We start from the raw sequence: 19,657 nt of genomic DNA, 5'->3' as shown, positions 1-19,657 counted from the left end.
CATAAAGTACCACTGAATTACCTGTGCATCCCTCAAAATTGCACTTGCTTTTTCTGACCACTTGCACTGAAACTCGACACTGTTAGAACCTCATCTGCTCTGTTGACTGAAAGTCAAGACCTAAGAACTGACTTGTTAAAATAAGAATTGCAATTGAAAGCATTTAAGCCCACAATATTAATCACAACTCCTTTTTTCTTCTGCTAACCTGAACAAGCATCTAATAAAATATTACTGTGAGATACCCATTACTGTAGACAAATATTTTCAAACACAGATTCAGAAGAACAACGCTCTAACTTTCTGAATCGAGGCTATTTGCTAACTTGCTCATTTCTTCCTTGTCTCTTCACTGGATCTGTTCAGAGTCTCTCAATTTGACCATTAGCTGCCTCTCTAAACTGATTGTTCTAAAATCTGTTTAAAATACTTAATTTTTTTTTTATGAAATGGTTTAAAAGTCCTTCTAAAGAAAAAAAAATACATTAATTAAACAGAAACAAAGGAAGCAGTGCTGGATTTTGTGGTTAAAAGATTGCCACATCATGAATGCCAACTTTGTGGAAGCTAAATATATTGCAGCATCTACGAAAATAAGTAGAAAGGTTTTTTCTAATATTTTTGTGAGCCTTCTGTCTGCTAAGGACCATGGTGCTAGTCTGAGGATTAACCACTGTTCTATTCACTTTGTTTACATGTACCAGGAGAAAATACAGCAGGGCAGAGCCAGGGGGAATACAACACATTTATTTTTCCTTGCTCAGAATCAGCAAAAGCAGCAACATAACAGGAAAACTTACATTTAATGATTCATCCACTTCTAGAGTTTCTGCTGTCCCACTGTCACAGTTAGCTAGCTGAGCTATTTCTGGAAACAAAGATTAGAAACTTTATTTTAAATCATAGCAAATACAAAAATAAATGGAATGAAACTGAAAACCTGAGAAGTGACAACTTTATGAGAATACTTAATAAACATACTGTCCTATCTGTAGTACCTGCCAAATAACTTTTAGGATGTTTGCAACCATGTATTAAAAAAATCCCACTGGAAAATGAAGACCTGCTATTCAATGCCTGTGTAATCTTCCACTAAAGACTTCAAACAGCCATGAAGCAATGAAAAGCAATACTGTTATCACTGCTGAGACCTGAGAATTCTGAGATCATGTGTGACCTGAGCCTTAAGGGAAAGACAGCACTGATCTACTGAAACTGAGGATCTCAGCCCCTCAGGGGTTAATAGCAGGCCCCATCCTTGCTGGGCTCCTTCACAGTTAGAGCAAAAAGCTCCTAGTTTAGACAGAGATGGACTCCAAATTATTTGGACCATCTACACAGAAGTGCTGATATGCCTAATAGAGTAAGCTAAAAGCCACTTTCTTAGAAGCCTAGCATTTATAAAGTCACTAATACGACTTCTCTGAGAAATTAAGACTCTGGGAGTCTACAGCTTCACCTGTTTGTCCTTGCCAGGGACAACCTACGCTGCAGAGCTCCTAAGCCTATGCTGTTCTTCAGGGGCCCAGTAACTAAGAATTCATCTGGTAACAAAAGCTAAACAGGACAGCTAGTAGCTAAAAGATCCTAGGAGGCTTAGTATTACTTTAAGCACCTACATACTTAATTATGTACTCCACATAGCCAAAGATGCACATTTTATCATAATTATGTGCTGGGGATCAGAGATAAGACCACCTGAAATTTGTAAGGTGCATTTTTAACTTAAGATTGTTATCTGAACTTATGAGTATGAAAAATAATTGAATACTCACATAGAAAATTTAAACTGGATTTTTCTATGTAGTAAGAAGTGACTATTACAAGTGAAATTCTGCACACTTACTGTAATCATCAACAGTAAATTAACCACACAGATAATTTTCTATTGGAATAGCTAAAGATATTCTAATTCATATTCACTGCCCAAAACACAACATCTGTAAAGCACAAGAATCAGAAGTAATGAAAATGTCACTTCAAAACACAAACAGATCTTTAAACTGTTAGGGAAGCTAAAAACACTCTCAAAATTCTGAAGTCAATGAACAGTGAAAAATATCTCCACTGACAACAAATAAATCTTAAAAAAAAAAAAAAAAAAAAAAAAAAAAAAGCTAAGCTAAAATTATTCAGGCTAAGCTAAAATTATTCAGGCCAAACTCGGAACTGGAGTGGATTTCCCTGACAAAAGTCGCATTTTTGTGAATGTCGAGTTTTTAAAATAGAAGTATTGATGAAACTTTTATTGTATGGTTTAGAACCAAGCATACTAGAATAATATACTTTGACAGCCTTCTCAACTGAAATTATTTTCATAAATAGCAAATTAAAATGAGCCTTTTTAAAACACAACTTTTGCAAAATAACCATTATCCGAGAAATATATATTATTTGCAAGCAGTAGGTAGTAATGGAACGGAACCAAGAGTCAGCTTTCAGAACAGGGAGCTATGGAACCATTTTGCAATGCCTAAAGAGAATTTTAAAAACTCATCTAAATACCATTAAACATCTGCCCTCTTTCTTTCATTGATTTAAACAATTTCTCATGATTCAAAAAGGTAAAGATGGTAATTTAAAAACCACAGGAAAAATTTATCCCTGGGGAACTCTTCAGAAACGCAGCCTCTGGTCTCTGCTAAGTGATGAATCTGTTGTAGTATTGCTTTCAGTACAGTATCAATTTATCTAGCATTATCTCCAAGTAATGCATGCACCATTTAACTCAAAGAAAGGGCTCTATAGCTATGGCAGCAAACAAAGGACATAAGAGAAGAAAGGTCTTTTCTCTGCAGAGGAAGTAAAATCCTTTTCATGAACATTTATGACCTAATTTAACAGCTTTGTTGAAAATACAATTCCGCATTTCAGGATAAGTGATGTTACTGAGGTGGATTTTATTTGTTTGTTTTAGAAAGATCTGGTTCTTCTGGGTTTAAATATTTTAAGATATTTTCTATTTTTGCCCATAAAGAATTTAAAGCTCTCTCAGGAGGATGATCTTCAAGTAATATTTTTTTTTATAGCAATGAATACAGTGTTTCCAAATAATTCACTTTGTAAACAATTAACTCCAAGGCATAAACCCATAATGCCATTCTTTTATTTCTCCTTAGGAAGTGTCCTTTTATATAAAAGCGGCACTAACTTAAAATCAAAATCAGATCATTTAAGAAGTCATTGAACAGTGGTTTATACTGTTTATAAATATCACTTTTTGTAGGGAGGTAGGAAAGCATTAATATGAATCAGATGGTCTGCATTATTTGATCACAAATGTATATTACATACACATTGACCTTCAAAATTATACACAAAATAATTCAATCGCCCAAATCTCCAGTTGAACCAACACCAAATCTCCAGTTGAACCAAACATCAGTAATACATACATCACACACCATACACCTCTCAGTATTTACTGACAAACCACATAACCCATTTTTTCCTCTCAGAAAACACCCACATTCCAACTATCCTCAAATGCTTCGAAGTTTATGTTATATACATTAATATTCAATTTATGAAATGTAATTATAAAATGTGTCCTAGATGAAGTAAAATAACTATTTAGTCTGAGAAAACAGTATCCCTTATTTCTATATAGCATTTGCCTCTATATCTCTCTCACAATAAACTGCTTTAAAAAATTCAAATATAGTATTAAACTTAGTGTTAGATTCTTTACTTACTCTGAAGAACACTTTTATCCAAGTGGCCAGAAAGAATCAATCAGTAAGATAAGGTTCAAATGGCAAAATCAGGGTCCGTAATACTAAAACCTCAACCCACACTCTAAATTAAACCCTGCGTACTTCTGCAGTGAAGAATTCATGAATTGTCAGTCTAGGCCAGACCAACAGCTCTCCAAATCCAGCAGACACCTCTGTCTTGCAGAGAATTAAGCTACTACTTGATCTTTTCCAGTACTACATGGAAAACAGTATTTATATATATTTTCCCAAATGTCCGGCAACCTTGCTGCACTCCGAATTCAAGCAAAAAGCACCAAAACTGCTTTAATCTGTTACCTCACATAAAAATACTACTAAATTTTGATGAGGAAGTTCTTCTGTGAAAATAGGAAGCTAACTAGTACAGGCTTGACACTCTTTAAATCTATTAACACAACATGAATATCAGCCATAATAATATCCAATCTAATTGAATTAGATTTAACAGATCTAACCAAATTCCTGACAACACCTGGTAGTGCTGAACTTCAGAAGCTGCTGAAGTTAAACAAAAAAAAGCTTTATTTTAACACACAATATACTACTCCTTTGATTTCAGGAAATGTTTTTTTCCATCATGAGAACTGGTTAAAAAAAACGTTAATCATAGTTTCTTTTGCTATTATTCTGTGTTATGAAGTCCCCTCCTAGAGATCCCCCTTGGCTTTGGTCATAACACAGAAGACAAGCCAAATGACACCACCTAGACTTATTTTCCATGATAGCATTTCTGCCAATTTCTTCCAAATTGCAGGAACTGCACTGAACACAATGAACCAATTTCCATTTGTCATCTGTGACAGAACCTGGTCTCAGGATGGAAGAGAAGATGGTCTGGTTACGGGACAGAACTAAACTCAGTTTTCCCAACACTGTCCTTAAAAGAAAAAACAGGCAAACAAAAATTCTGCAATGACAATTTAGCCCAAGTTCTCCCTACAAAAGTCCTCAAAATGGACACATAAATTATCCAGAAAAAAACAGATCTTTGCAGTTTTAATAGGAATGGGAGACATTCTTCTCAGGGACTTTAAGATGTGGGAGCCTGGGGACACTGAAGGGCAAGTAACAGTTTCATTTATACTTATGGCTGGATAACAGTCATCATCAAATTATACCAGTAAGTTTCAGCTACAGCTGAAATAAGAAAGTTGAATTGCCAGGCTGGAAGATGATGATGAGTATAATTGACACAGTGTACTTGTGAATGATGTTCACAACAGAAAAATCTCAGATAGCCTTTTTAATGCTTTTGAGCTTGCAAGAGAACTGTGAGGGTTCTCAAGAGAATGCTTGTTCTGCTAGCATCTTTACTTCGACCCTCTTCAGGTACACATAGATTATTAGAATGATTAAACATACTGAGAAGGAAGAATGGACCAGGAGATGTACTTACCTTCCAGAGGATCTTTATTTAAGCCCAGCTGGCTAATAATATATCGAGGGATGTCTGTTTTAATGCCTTGCCCCTCTTTAGCATGGCCTTCAGCTGCTTCCAAAAGATAGTAAAACTCTTCAGGATCAAATTCCTAGAAGAAAAGTAATCACTGTAATTCTCTATATAGAAATTGGTCTTAAAGCCTAACAAAAAATCTTCCTTTGCTTCTTCTATTGCAAATATTTGACATTTCCCTTATTAAAAACAATTCTTTATTCTATTACTTGCAGTCTATTACAATTCTTACACAATGTAACAATCTGTAAGCAATGAAATTTCAGAGTACAACTTTATAAGAACAGTAATTTCTTTGCCCTCAACACTTCCCTTAATATTCATAGTTGAAATTACCTATAACTAGCAGCAATAAGATTTCACATACAGAAGACTATCTCCCTGCAGTTGCTCGCATACAAAAAACCACTACTGAAATAAAGAAACTATGTAAATATATGGCTCTCCACTTCTAAATGAAATTTTGAGGTATTTTTAACCAATATATATGTATTATGTTTTATGAAAAACAGAATTAAACACTAACTTTAGAATGAAGTCAAAATTGTAAGTTGTTGAAAATGCTATTTGAACTTCATTGATCCAATTGTTCCAAATTTAGCAAAGAAATATCCCTCTTTGGGAAGCAACTATATTACAACTATCATTTACACAATGCCTAAAAGGCAAGTCTCAAAGAGAAACAAAAAAAATAGAAACTCAAAACCCTGCCTATCGCCCAAGTTCCCTGGAAAGGCATTTATTTTACCACCTTCATAGACGATAAAAATAGGAAGGCATTGAAAGGAAAAAGGAAGTTTACTAAAACATTTGAGTTTTTTAAAAATAGACTATCTACCAGTATGAATTCATACCAAAACATCTCTCACACAGCTATTATATTCTTCAAGATGTTCATGCCAACCACAGATCACAACAGATGCAATGCCTAATACAGTGAGAGCCAGAGTCTTGAAACACTGATGTTAACAGACCTTTTGCTGCAGTAAGTCAGTTCTGTCAAATATCTGCGGAAGCCAGGCAGACTGCTGAGCTAGTCAGCTGCTCTGCTGGTTGTTTCATGGCCTGCCATAACTCCTTGGGGCTTTAGTCTGCGTGCTGGGTCACAAGGCTCCTGTCCTAGCTGCTCAAGCTACCCACAACTTGGGAACTCAAAGTCCCAGCTTGGAAGACAGCTTAAGAAATTTGGCACCATGTTTCATTTTGGAAGCATCCAAACTCCTGTGGCTACCAGGAGGAGTTGCAGTGCACCTCAAATGAAATTTCTTCGAAATTTTCAGTCTTGTGGAAACAATCTTAGTTTTCCATTTGTCATGAAACAATTTTCATCATCTTCAGCCTACCCCAAAGGATTTACCACAAACCCATGAACGGCCCAAACTCTCTTATTTAGTTCAAAGTCTCAGGATCCTGCTAAACTGCCTAAAAATCTGAACAGAGTAACTAAGTATCACATGCTATTTTAGCTTTACTGTCATTCGACACACTGTCCCCAGCTGTCTCTCTTACATGTCAATCCTTGGCACTGCAGGACACAACAACATGATAATATGTGCCAACACCTCCTAACTACCTTCAACACGAAAACAGCATAATCTCCTTACCTGCTGCAGTGGTAGATACACAGATCTCGTTCACAGATCTTTTTAATCATATAACCATATGTGTGTACATATATCTCTCCCTCTCTAAATACATACACATGCATAAACAATTAGAAGCAAAAAAAAAATTTATTTTCTGATCTTTACGTCCAACTCTGTGTTTCATTTTCCATGTATAAATGGAGAAAAAATCTTTCAATATTTGGCAGTAGCTCTTGGCACATATGAAACTGCAAAAGCTTTATGCATATGATTATTAAGTGAATAAAAATAGGAATTCACATACCATGAACACCTGAGGCAAGATCACCATCAGAAAACTGACAGCATTACCGCATGGTATCTGAAACGTCTCATGAAAAAATGCTGGCTTTCCGACATACCCTACAATGCTACGAATGTTCTTACAGATGCTGAAGTTTTCTATATCTAATATCTATTTCAGACAGATATTCTAGAATATCAGCCAATATTATTAAAAAGTTTCCAGAGGGATGCTATGGAAAAAAAATCCAATATTGTTTCTTTAAGATCACACAATTCCAGTGATGTTTATGGAGTAGGCTCAAAACCTTCTTGCATGAGACGTGTATTGTTTTGTGACAGTATACCTAAGTTTGTTCAAGCTACTTGCCTCTGTAGAAGCATACTGTGCAGATTCGTTACACTCTAGCTTAAATCTCCTGAAGATCCCATCCGAAGTAAGAACAATCTAAGGAAGCCGTGCTGTCTTTCTTTGCGGTTGCTGCTCTGAAGCTCTCAACTAAGCGACAGTCATCTCCTGGCCTTACAACACTGTCCTTCTACTCACATGAGCTCTGCTTGATATGTGATAAGGCACAGCAAGTAGCCTAGGATAAAATCCCAGGGGCAGAAACCGGGGACTAAGTGAATGGAGATTTGGACTAGCTAGCTGCAAAACTTAGCATTTAGGGAGAATGAACTAGCAGGCAAACAGGTCACCAGGAGAGAACCTGAATTAAAAAGCTAAAAGACAACAACAATGCTGGGGGCAGTGGTAGGTGGGAGAGAGAAAGCAAGCATGGAAAGGAAGGGCAACCCACAGGATGTATTTAAGAACATTTCTGGATGTGTGATGATCAAGAAGGATGCAGAGCAGAGGGAGAACAAGACATTGTATGAGAACTGGGTGAAGAGGTAAAGGAAGATTATGTGAACCCTGGGGGATGAAGCAGGGAAGATCACACTAGATATGGAACAAGCAGTTCAGGGTGAAGACATAATGGAAGTTTGGATTCAACGGCAGAGGCAGGACATGTTAAGGTGTCCTCTTCTCTATAGCCTGTCTTTTTTTTTAAAAAAAAACCAAACACCACCTCTTTCATGCCAATTCAGAGCACACATCCTATTTTAGATTCCTTCTGAATGGCAAATAATGAACAAGCTGCAGCTGGGAACACTGAGACATGGTGTTTCCGAAACAAAGCAGAGGCAGCTCTCAAAATGCCTATGGCTGAATGAGCCAGGTTGTGGATTAACTGTGCCACAGATGAAGAGACGCAGCACAGAGCCAAAATCAGGTTGGAAAGACTTACTAGCTCAGATTCAGTGCCATGCAAATGCAGTAATGACACTTTCAGACATAACCTGAGTCTAGCAGCGGGTTAGTGGCTCCCACGTAAGCCTTGCCAGCCTCAAATAGCTGTATGCAGCATCAACACTGCAACCCTGGTACTGGCAAGCAGAGTGGATCAACAAAGTCAGCTTGGGCTGCCTGCCAGGCCTGCTGGACTCAGGCTAGTTCTTACATGGTATTTGGGTGTCTACATCATCCTCCTGAGTACACTGTGTTCTGCAAGGGTTTGTTAGTTCCACTGAACAACTGAGGCACATCAGCTCTGTGTGTAGGAGCAACTTCCTGCACCTGAGCCACCCCAGCTCCCACAGCAGGGGCACGCAAAGCAGACACGTGCCCACACGGCCTCACACAAGCTAGCCCAGTCTCACAACATCACTGCTATGCTCATGCGTAAATCAGCTAACTCTTCTGCTCCTTCTGGTCCCCAGCATAACTCCAACTATCTGTACACCCAAGATACCCTAACCCCTCTGCTGCTGATCCCCCCAGAACAGGTACTACAGAGCTGACCGCAAGCTGCTTATTGCTCCGGCAGCTTTTGAGTGAAACAAAATGATGAAACTTGTAAGAAGAAGAACAACAACAACAGGAAAACATACTGAGCAATTATAATTCCAGGACAGTCTTCCAACAGAACAGCAAAGCCTAACGAAACAACAGAAAAACTGAACTGGTTTCGAACTGGAGCTTCCTCAGTTCAAAAAATGGGTTCTATAACACAGTACTTGCAATAGCAGGGAATAAAACACAACTGCAGGAGATCCCTGCTAGTCTCACATTCCTGAAATAAAAGCAGAAAGGATCCCACCAAAATGAAGCCCCACCCCATTTGCTATGTTTCAAAAAATGATTCTAAAGTGCCTTGAATACTAAGACGGAAACTATCCTACATTAACAAGTGAAAAGCCTACTTACACAGCAAGCATAACCTTACCAGGCATTCCAGCAAGCGAGCAGGACGAGCAATAACTATCAGGATTTTTCGGACAAGTTGCTTAATAAATGCCATTTCCTCACTCTCTGATCGCTCTTGAGCCTAAAAGATAAAAATAAAGTGATAATAAAACAAAGCACATTCAGTGCACTACTCAGAAAGTATATATGGTATTTGGGACGCCTTTTAGGGTTCGAAACATGTATTCGAGACAAACAGCACATCAATTTCAAGACATCAGGAGAAATAAGGATTAAAGCAATGCTGTGATTTCAAATTGCACTAATCCCATCTGCCCAATTCTAACACTGTGACAATAGAATAAGTGCCTAAAATGGATATAATAATGATTTAAAAAAAAAATTGACACAGTATTATTATTACCATCAGTTTTTCAAAAGGGCTACATTTCAATACAACATACATCTCTCCATGTGTACAGTTGTGTCTCAGTTTGTTAGTAACTTTAGGATTAAATGAAAATTGACCTAAGTAATACTAATAAACCTAAGCAACATTCAAGCCAAACTGATACTGATTACCTATGGTCACATGTCATACTAAAACGACGGTAACATATATATAAAAAAAACCTATACTTGCAGAGGGGCTCCATATAAAGGTACATGTAGAAAGACAGAAAATGAAAAATCGAGTTCTACAAAGATTACAAGGGAGGAAAATGCTATAAAAGAATACATACAGAAAAAACACTTCTAGAAGGTTTGATAACATTTGCACAATGTCTGAACTGCATTTCAAAATTTCTTCCAAATGTTCCCCTCTAAGAACAAATTTTGTAATTTAAGGATGCTAATGAATGCAGAGAAACCGTATCATTCCCCTTCTGATTAAAATATACTAACAGCCCTTCACTCAATTATCAACGTATTTGTTTGTTCTGAATAGTAGAAACTGTAGACTCAAGTTTTTAATCATCTCTTGCTCATTCAAAACCACAAAGAGAATTAAGATACTAACATTTTTAAAGTGATTAATATGAACAAGTAAGTACTTTTCATATAATATATATCTTGCATTTTTTAAGTTAAAAAATACCATGAAAATATGCGGCTACATAATGCTCTTAAAATAAGCACTGTGAAGTTTAAAGAAGGAAAAAAGAAAAAGGCACAAATACCATCTAGCACTCTGCAATGGGCTTAAGAACCTTAATTGGACACAAGCACAAGTTGTATCAACCAACTCCAAAGAAAACTCTTTTTAAACAAAACACCTGCCTATTTTAACGACCAGCAAAATTTAAAGCATCTTTGTACAGTTTTGTGAACACTCAGGTGTGTATGTGAACAAGAGACTCAACACACGTTACAATTACGAGATATGAAGCAGGAAAGTATTCACGTCCACTTGACCTTAACCTTAGAATTACAAAAATGTTGGCTGAACCAAGCTGCTTAAATCTCAAGGGTGTCTTCCCCTGGTTATCCAAAGTAATCACAACACGTCAAGCAGCAGGAGGAGATACAGCTTTCTACTGAACATGCAGCTGGGAACCGACAACAAACGAATTACTTGAATTCAATGCACAACTGAGTGGCTACCATAAAGGAGCTGTGCAAAGAGAAGGTTTTCTTACTGCCATATTACACTATTAACAGGTATTATGCAGTTGACTCAAAAGTTAAGTCTGAGTATTTTAAGCTACTATGTTTTTGCAAAACATGAAGTTTTTACATAATAAAGAATTAGCATCATAGAACATGACAAAATTACTGTTTCAGTGGTTTTTAAATAATGTACTGCTTTATATGCAGATTGGAGAATAACTTACTAAAGTGGTTTTTTTTCCATGGGTTTGGGGGGTGTTAAGTGAAGAAGTGAACACATACTCTAAACTCTACTTATTGTTTAGCCATTTTAAGGGATATGTTATTAACAGTAATTAAATGTTAACAGTGGTTCGGCGAATTTTGGTTTAGACATGTTTCCCTGTATTTTGACATTATCACTAGCATAACATAATTCATAGTCAGATATATCCAGTAAAATGGCCAACTGTGCCTGGACTTTGGCGTCATAAAAATGTATTCACAAGTATTTCACAAGAGAGTCAATAGTTCAAATTTCCTTTTGACTAGTAAGCAAGCTCTAAGTATTGTCTCTGTTTTAAAAATAGTGTTTCAATAATGCAGAAATAAAGCACTGATGTCTTAAGTTTTGCATTGCTTTATAAAGAGAAAAAGTTCAAAGTACAGTAGTTGCAGCAAATCTATTTACTAAATAGAAGTTAACAAAAAAGCAGCACGGGGGCGGGGAACGGGGAATCAACCAAAACCTCTAGCAACTGCTCCTGCATTCAAAAGGAAAAGACATAAATTAAGGCAGGCATGGTATCCTAACATCTCAGTTGGAAAATTTCAAGTCAATATCAGATCTGCTTGTCAATCACATTAACTTTGGCTCATAATGTGCTATCAAATCCTACATAAACAAATGAGTACCTTACATGCTGTACTCATTGTTTTTAAAATGATATATTCATAAACAGCAGTGACATGCAATAGCACATTTATTTTGTCAAGTTCCTAGTTCTTCTTAATTCTTTTAGCTGATTACTCTATGGAAGTTTCAGTACTTTCAGAAATTGCAATAAACAGTTTAATTATGAAAGGAATATTATAAATACTTAAATAACTAAGTAACCTCTAGCTAACAGAAAGATAAGGGTTGCTGTACTCCTTTCTCAACACAGCAGGCAATTAGTAGAGTTGATAAAGTGTAAAGTGTGTATGTTTCCTCATTTATCCACAGTAAATGGAATAGCAAGCCTCCTCATTTAGGGCTTATGCACACACTTCTGTAAGCAATTTATAACTTACACTGCATGACAAAATGCTGCTGTTTCTGAAATCCTTACAACCCATCTATTCCAGACTAGTTCACTAGGATGCCTTATAGTCTTTTGTAGTGGTCATTAGGTAGACAAATTGCTATGAATACCAGTTTGACAATTATCTGAGTAAACAGTCATGATTATTTCAAGACAACAACTCTCAGGTACATAGCTTTAAAGAGTTTTTCAAGCAAACAGAGCAGCATTCTCATGCCTCATACCTCCTGAAGCAATTTGTCTAATTTCTGTTGTAATTCAAGGAAGTATCGCGATGTGATGAGGCCCTGGTGCGATTTATCCAAACAATCTCGAGCCAGTTCTGTGATCTGATGGTGTGTAAAACTGAGTACTCCATCTGCCAGGGGAAGGACGTTCTCTGGAGAATGATTTGTTATAATGTCTTGAAGCCTCTCCTCCATCTGAGCTGTGGCCTACAAGCAAATATACATACAATACACTAAATCAGCTTTACATGAAACTAACAGCCACAAAGCTTATTTCTGATTCTGCGACATTTTTGTACTGCCCCAGAAGTTACTTAGCTGGAATGTGTGAAATGACTGAAGCAAAAATGCAAACAAACAGAAAGGCAAAGTGACAGATGACGTGTCGCCACATTAACTGGTCCAGAAAAGCAACAGCCTTAATGTTCTACTACACAGATTTTGTCTGCCACTGGTGATTTAACTGTTCACTAATCTTGTGACGATCACTAAACAGAACTAAAGGACACTGATAAAACCCTAACTCATAGGAGTCTACTCTGTTCTGCTAAAACTGCAGATATTACAGATCAAACTATCTTCCTTCCTTTCATACAGGTTATAATACAAAAACATTTCACTGAGCAGAGTTTGAATGAATACTGACCGACCGAAAAAAGCATCACAGGTTCACAGGTCCTGCCAGACATGTCTGCACGTTGCTAGAGGTGTCTGTTTTACAGAACTGTTTGGTTCTCACTAAACTCCAGATGCTTAAAAAAACCTTAAAGATATTTTTTATTATTAAAAAGTAATCCCACACCTCTTAGTTCATATCTCAAACAATTAAATGAGTGTGTCATTCTACACTTCAGACTGCTGCTCAATTACTCTGCAAATCCTGACAAACCTCTTCATATTTCTGTGAAGAATTATGAAGGAATTTTGTCTGGTTTTTAGGTACTTTTTGGAACAGGATCAGCTTTACCTTTTTCTATTTTCCAGGAGTCACAAAATTCTAGAAGCAAACAAAAGCACAGCGCTCTGAGCTACACACCTGCACCCAGGAACTTATTTGTGTCTCAGATCTCTGGACACAACAATAATGTGTCCTCATTTGGCATCTTACAGTCAACTCCCCTCAACTGTGTGCTGATCTTCACAATTAAAATAAGTATATAATGAGTGTCTGGGAAAAGGAATAAATACAACTAGAGAAAGGAATTTGCAAGTGTATCAGAAAATGCTGCAGAAGACTTAGTAATAAAAACTACTTTTTGTTTACTAATTAAGTATACATTTGCCCCAAGTACTTGTCTTCTGTTGGACTCAAACATACCATCAGCTGCAAATTAGCAGAACATACTACCAACATGATTCACTTCAAAACCAGCTCAGCAGCTTTGCCAAATGAATGTCCAGTTCTCAGTAGAGATCTTCTTAATTGTGATTTTATCTCTGTAATAAGAGCTTGGTGATGCTTTATGAAAGCCATTACAGAGTTGGATCATTAGTTCCCATAACAAAAACATCACTTAAAACCTATGTAGCCTATCAATTTAGATACTGAGTATCTTAAACATAATTCATTACCTTTGGGAACCTTTCTTTGTAGACATGGTTCATCATAATTATTTCATTGTCACAGCAGGCAGGAGAACGTCCAGGGCTGCAAGTAAAGCAAATTATCCCTTTAAACTTGTCTCAGCATGAACTGCAATTAGTTTTTATATTTTTGTACAGTTTATTTGCAACAAAAAGTCAACATAGGCTTCACTGGAAAGGTACATTCTCTCATTAGTGGTATACTTGGTTCCTTTCTGCCATTTCTGACCAGGCCCTAAAGATTATTTCATGTGCTGGACATATAACTGCTAACTATGGTATTTTCCTAGTTTGTAACTACACTCCAGTACACAGGCTGTTTCGCAACACCTGTGAACATCATCTTTTTCTCAGAAGGGCAACAGAGATATATTTAAATGTAATTATGGCTTTATCTGCCCCTTTGAAGCTTAAATACAATCAAAATAGCAAGATCTGACCAAGAACTCTACTAGATGCAAGTAAAAAAGTTGAGAAGAATGAGTCTTTTTTTTTAAATACATCATTAAAAAAAAAAAAAACAAAAAAACAAAAAAACCCCAAAACAATCTATTTTCAATCTGACCAGCAGATAAAGGCAGCAATTTCTTACTAATAATTCCATACATATGCATGAGGTCCATCAATGCTGAGGGCATGGTGACTGCAACAAAAGCACGAGACTTGCAGGAAAACAATCCGTAGAAGGCACCCATGGCCCCAGCTAACCTACAAAACTGCTTTTTGCTACCATGAGCCTCGTCGTCTGTTATAAATTCTTCTAAAAAAATCTCCATCTGATTTTCCTAGATTGGCAGCACTGGTCCGTTCAGTCTGGTCCAAAAGTTGTGGAGTAAGAAAAAGACCCCACAAAAGGGATACTATCCTCTAGAAGTGACTTTATCATAACATGTACATAAGGGTTTACGGAATGAGCAGAACAACTGGCATTTCACTTTTAAAAAGGGCAAAAATGAACACTAAAATTTGTCCCAAGATATGACAGTGGTGGGTCCTCTAACTGATACAGACAATCTGTTATGGATATTCACGTGCAAATCCACTGAGGATAGGGTACGTATGTAATTTCATCACAACACTTTGCAGCACAATCCTGTTTTCAAAAATGCTTGGCTCTTGTTTTTTCCCTGGAGCATTTTTACACATTCCATGAGTTCAAATGTAAGATTTTAATATTTTAAGTGTTAAAAGCATAGCAGAAATTGAAAAAATTCAAGATGTGGCAATAAATACAAGACGGTTTTAATCTGTAATCTTCTAATGAAGAAATGGGACTTTTTTCTTAGTGATCATTGTGCAGTTTCATGTAGATAGCGATTACATTTGTCCCAATAGTCTACACAGATTTTAAAATAATAAAGAAGAGTTAAAATATAGCACACTAAAAAACTCAATCCTTAAGATTTGTATACCTGTGAAACAATTTTTAAACTTTCGAAAAGATCAATACAACAATTAAAAATATAATAGTTCCTCTTCTTTTTCCTTTCAGTTCTTGAAAACTTACCCATAAAATTTATCTGCATTTTCCAAATCTAAACTATTCTGACAGTTTAGAACTGATCTTGGATAAAACACATCTTACACAAACAGCCACCACAAATGAAATGAAGAGGCCTAGTCTGCGGGAAACAAGAAACTGAAGTTCATCTTGCTTAAAGAAAATAAATGAGTGCATAGCCCCCTCACCAAGTCATTTGTTCTTTATCACGTTTCTTTACAGGTAGTCCTAGGATATAAATACATTTTCAGTTAATTTTGCAAATAAAGACCTTCTTCTGTGAAGTGTTTGAACTCTGGAAGAGAACCAGTGCTGCAGTCAGATCAATAATGATCAGCTCATCAAGACAGTTCATGCAAGTTAGCTGCCTTCAGTAAGACCAACCTTACAATGTTAACCACTGAAGTGAGCCATAATGAAAACCAGGAGCAAGAATTGAAAAGCACTATTCATAATTCATCCTCAGATGTGTACAGCTTGTATAATACTTCAGCAATTTCAAAAACAGTGAATTCAGCCAATGTACAAAACCATGATGCTCCATAATATGTTAATTTAGATCCAACTCCTTCTTCCAGATAGTCAAACTCACCTGAGACTTCGGGACCGAGGGCGCATTGCAGTGGTCCTGCACCTGTTATCACTGGCAATGCTCTCAGTGGTACAGAAATGTTTAGACAAAAAATGTAGTTCATCAGGTGTCGGCTGGTATGGCAACTGGTGCAGCCTCTCTTGGGAAGAGCAGGATGACTAAAAGAGCAGAACAGAACACAAGTGTCTATCAGCGAAAAAACATTTTCAAGACCATAGTCAGTGCCCATTAATAAAGCCATTTAATTTTAAAATTATAGTTACTGTTTCCCATGCCTGACTACAAATTTAAAGAAAATAAATAAATAAATAGTGTCAACTTAATGAGATAACACAAAGTATAAAAAAAATTACTTCAGTCCTAGAAGAAAGACCAATTGCATCTCAAAAATTCAAATTTCCTCTAAAGTAAAGATGACATCTAATGTAAGACACACCAATACATAATAATAGTTAAAACAGGGTCTGCTGAAAATTGACAACTGTGTAACTGTAGAGTACAACTTCTTGCAACAACACAAATTGTAAATCTACATAATGAAAGTACATAATTGCCCCTATTTAAGACATTGTTTTTGCTTTCAAAACTAAAATAAAATACAACTTAAATTCTTGCTAAAAAAATTCTCATGCTATTTTTTTATAAAACCATGTACACTGAAAATGAAGTGAAAGAACTTAATACATTCATCAAGATAGGTTCTATGGGTGATAAAAGTGAAGGGGATTACACTCAAATCATTCACTAAGTATAAAACTGGAAGATATAGACAGGTATGAAACTGGAAGTTCTACCACAATAACCAGCCTTGCAAAGTTGCATGTATAAAGCCACTCTACATAAACCAGTGCAAATGATCATATTATCATATTTTACAGTCTTTTATGCAGTGCGGCTAGCTACCTGAGTCACGCTAAATGTTTGGAGGTAGAACTTTTAAACTACTTCCCTGAGTCTGGATTTGGTGTCCTTGCAAAGAACATATACATAATTCAACGCATTAATAACCAGCTTTGCTAATCTGGACTGACAAGCGCAGACAGAGAAATGCTCCACTGTTTCTGGTACCAAAACTAGATTCTTGTATGACTGCACAAATCTGGCACCATGCAAATACTCCCTTTATTTTACCTGTGGAGGAGAAAAGGTCCAAAAACTTGTAGATCTTTCTGGAGCTCTTCAGTCTCCAGTTGGCTTTTTCAAGACAATAGGTTTTTTTCTATATGTCAGTCTTCATGTGCACATTATTGTTCTTATCTACCTTCTTATATACAACACCAAGGCACCTGCCTGGCCACTTGTTTGTTGGAGGCCAACACAGTAAAAGCTTCTTTGCTGTATCATCCCTAGTGAGGGAAATCAATAACCTTTTGTATTGTACAAACACGGCCCTACATTGCTAAGGTCAGCAGGTAATATCCAGGCTGGTAAGCACAGAAACTAGACAGTCTTCATCATTTCCTGGCAACTTCTGTGGTAAAGGTTGAATATATCCTAATTCCCAGGAACTCAATGAAAGATTACTTATCACACTAGATCTCATGAGTTCACCTCTTAAAAAAGAAGAAAAGCCACTGCTGAGAAAGGTTAAATCACGCAAGGACTCGTCTTTGTGTGCAAGCTGAACCACATCATAACTAGTTAAAAGTTAGCAAGGTTGCATTACCTCGCTTTGCTGCAGGCTAAGAAGCACGCACACCAAGAATTCACCACGGTTCACATGAGGGGTTGTAACCTGTCGAGTCACAGTAACTCATGTATGATTTTCAGCCTTAGTACATTACCATTCATAATTCAGCACAAAGCATAGGTAAGTTCTTTCCTATTTCACACCATGGCAGCTAGTTGTAGTTAACCTCACAGCACATTTCTTACAGTCACACTGCATGAGAAGTTATACTCTAGCACAGGGAAATTTCCCAGTACAGACTGTCACAGATGGGTATTTCTATAAAATCAATCTCTATCTCTTCAGCTTCAAGGGATTCTGGGATGATCAGGAGGACAGTAACACGTATCAGTCTTCCTCATATAAGGTGTCATGGAGTCTAGATCCAACAGGATTGAAGTGAGAATCTTCCGTTCACTAACAACTCTCAGTTGTATCAGGACCATCACAGGCACAGAGTGAGTTTCCCTGGAGGTCTGAATTCTGATCTCTGTATAAATCCAAATTCTCATAGCAACGCTCTTAAAAATTAGCTGTCCTGGCACTCTAGAACAGTTGCTCCAAAAATCATGTAAGATTTAACATATTTTTAATATGCACAACCACAGAGCATCATGGCAACGCAAATTGTTCTTCCAATACAGAAAGGCAAATTTGCAGCCAATACCAGCTAATGTAACCCCAAAGCCTTTTTCCTCATCTCGTTACCCTATTTCCCCATCCAAATAAGCTTGCGAGAATGTAACCTAATGGCAAAAAAATGCAACTGAGTATTCTCTCACTTCATCATTTTTATAGGCTTGCTCTCCTAGAAGACATACAATCACCTCAATTGCACCTCATAACCGGCAAGATTTGACCCAACTTTGCTTGAATATGACACACCAAGAGTTTCTTTTCAATTAGATAATCTTAGTAGGATACATTTTCATTTCAACTTTGTTGTGAGAACTGGTATATGTGGTGGTACTTGCACCACTTCTAAACCCGTAAGCTTCCATTAAATTGGTAATTCCATCAATCTCTCCATCAACTTTCAACATTAAAAAAAGAAAAAACATACTAACAAGAAATGGTGAGCTACACTCACCTGAGCATAATCATGATTTCCACAGACCCTTCTATCCCTGCTTTGACTTTCAGTTGCTTTTAAAGATCAAAATTGTGCTCTATTGTGACGTGTAGTTTCTTCAACAAAATTTAAGCTTATTTATTGGAAAGCCGGGTTTCTTTCCACAAGTCAGAAACTGTTTGTTAAATGCTAGGGAAGACATCTATTTTAATACTTACACAATGCGGTCTAGTCAGGCACTATCAAGGGAGAACTCAACAACAGTCTATTATGGAAGTTAACATACCTAAATTGATAAATAACAGTGCTGTATTTTTTCGCAAGAAATGCAGAAATGATGTACAACTACTCCAAATTCGAGCATGCATACAGGAGTTAGTAAACTATAGTGGGGAAAAAGGTATATGAACTGGAATTACCATTTTAAAATTGAAGATGTAAAAAAAAAAACCAAAACCAGTGTGGACTGAAAGTTAAAACTGTGTTTTGATGTTTCTCACATAGCTTTTAATTTCCTTTCTAGCACAAGCCTGTTTCTTATAATGTTGTGGTTGCTATGGCAATTACTTATTGTCTGACACAATCTCCTCTACATCATTATATTTTAAGACCACAGAATATTTGATCTAGTTCCAAAAAGAAGTGTACAGACATGCATTAGGGAAGGTGCTTAGTGAATTAATATGAAACCAAGCAATTTGCTTTGCAAAAATAAAATCTACACAGAAAGAAAAGCAGAAGTCAAAAATCTATTCTGCTGAGGAACAGTTCTTAAGATACATGAAATCCCTCAAGCAGGTTTGAAGTCAGCAAGAATTGACTTAACTTTC

General features: G+C 36.6%; 1 protein-coding gene across 1 annotated transcript in view; it reads right to left on the bottom strand.

The window, feature by feature from the left end:
• The window catches only part of MAST4 (microtubule associated serine/threonine kinase family member 4), a 104,780-nt gene that overhangs the window by 39,151 nt on the left and 45,972 nt on the right, over positions 1-19,657 (bottom strand). The window contains exons 5-10 of the mRNA XM_086769864.1: positions 16,087-16,244; positions 13,982-14,057; positions 12,407-12,616; positions 9,329-9,430; positions 5,134-5,266; positions 801-868 (exon numbers count right to left, since the gene is read on the bottom strand). Of these exons, the coding sequence (XP_086625990.1) occupies positions 801-868; positions 5,134-5,266; positions 9,329-9,430; positions 12,407-12,616; positions 13,982-14,057; positions 16,087-16,244 (747 nt within the window). The remainder of the gene's footprint in view (positions 1-800; positions 869-5,133; positions 5,267-9,328; positions 9,431-12,406; positions 12,617-13,981; positions 14,058-16,086; positions 16,245-19,657) is intronic.

This window comes from Chlamydotis macqueenii, chromosome Z (assembly GCF_036417535.1).
Source record: "Chlamydotis macqueenii isolate bChlMac1 chromosome Z, bChlMac1.mat, whole genome shotgun sequence".
NCBI lineage: Eukaryota > Metazoa > Chordata > Aves > Otidiformes > Otididae > Chlamydotis > Chlamydotis macqueenii.
This window is presented reverse-complemented; position numbering and strand designations above follow the sequence as displayed.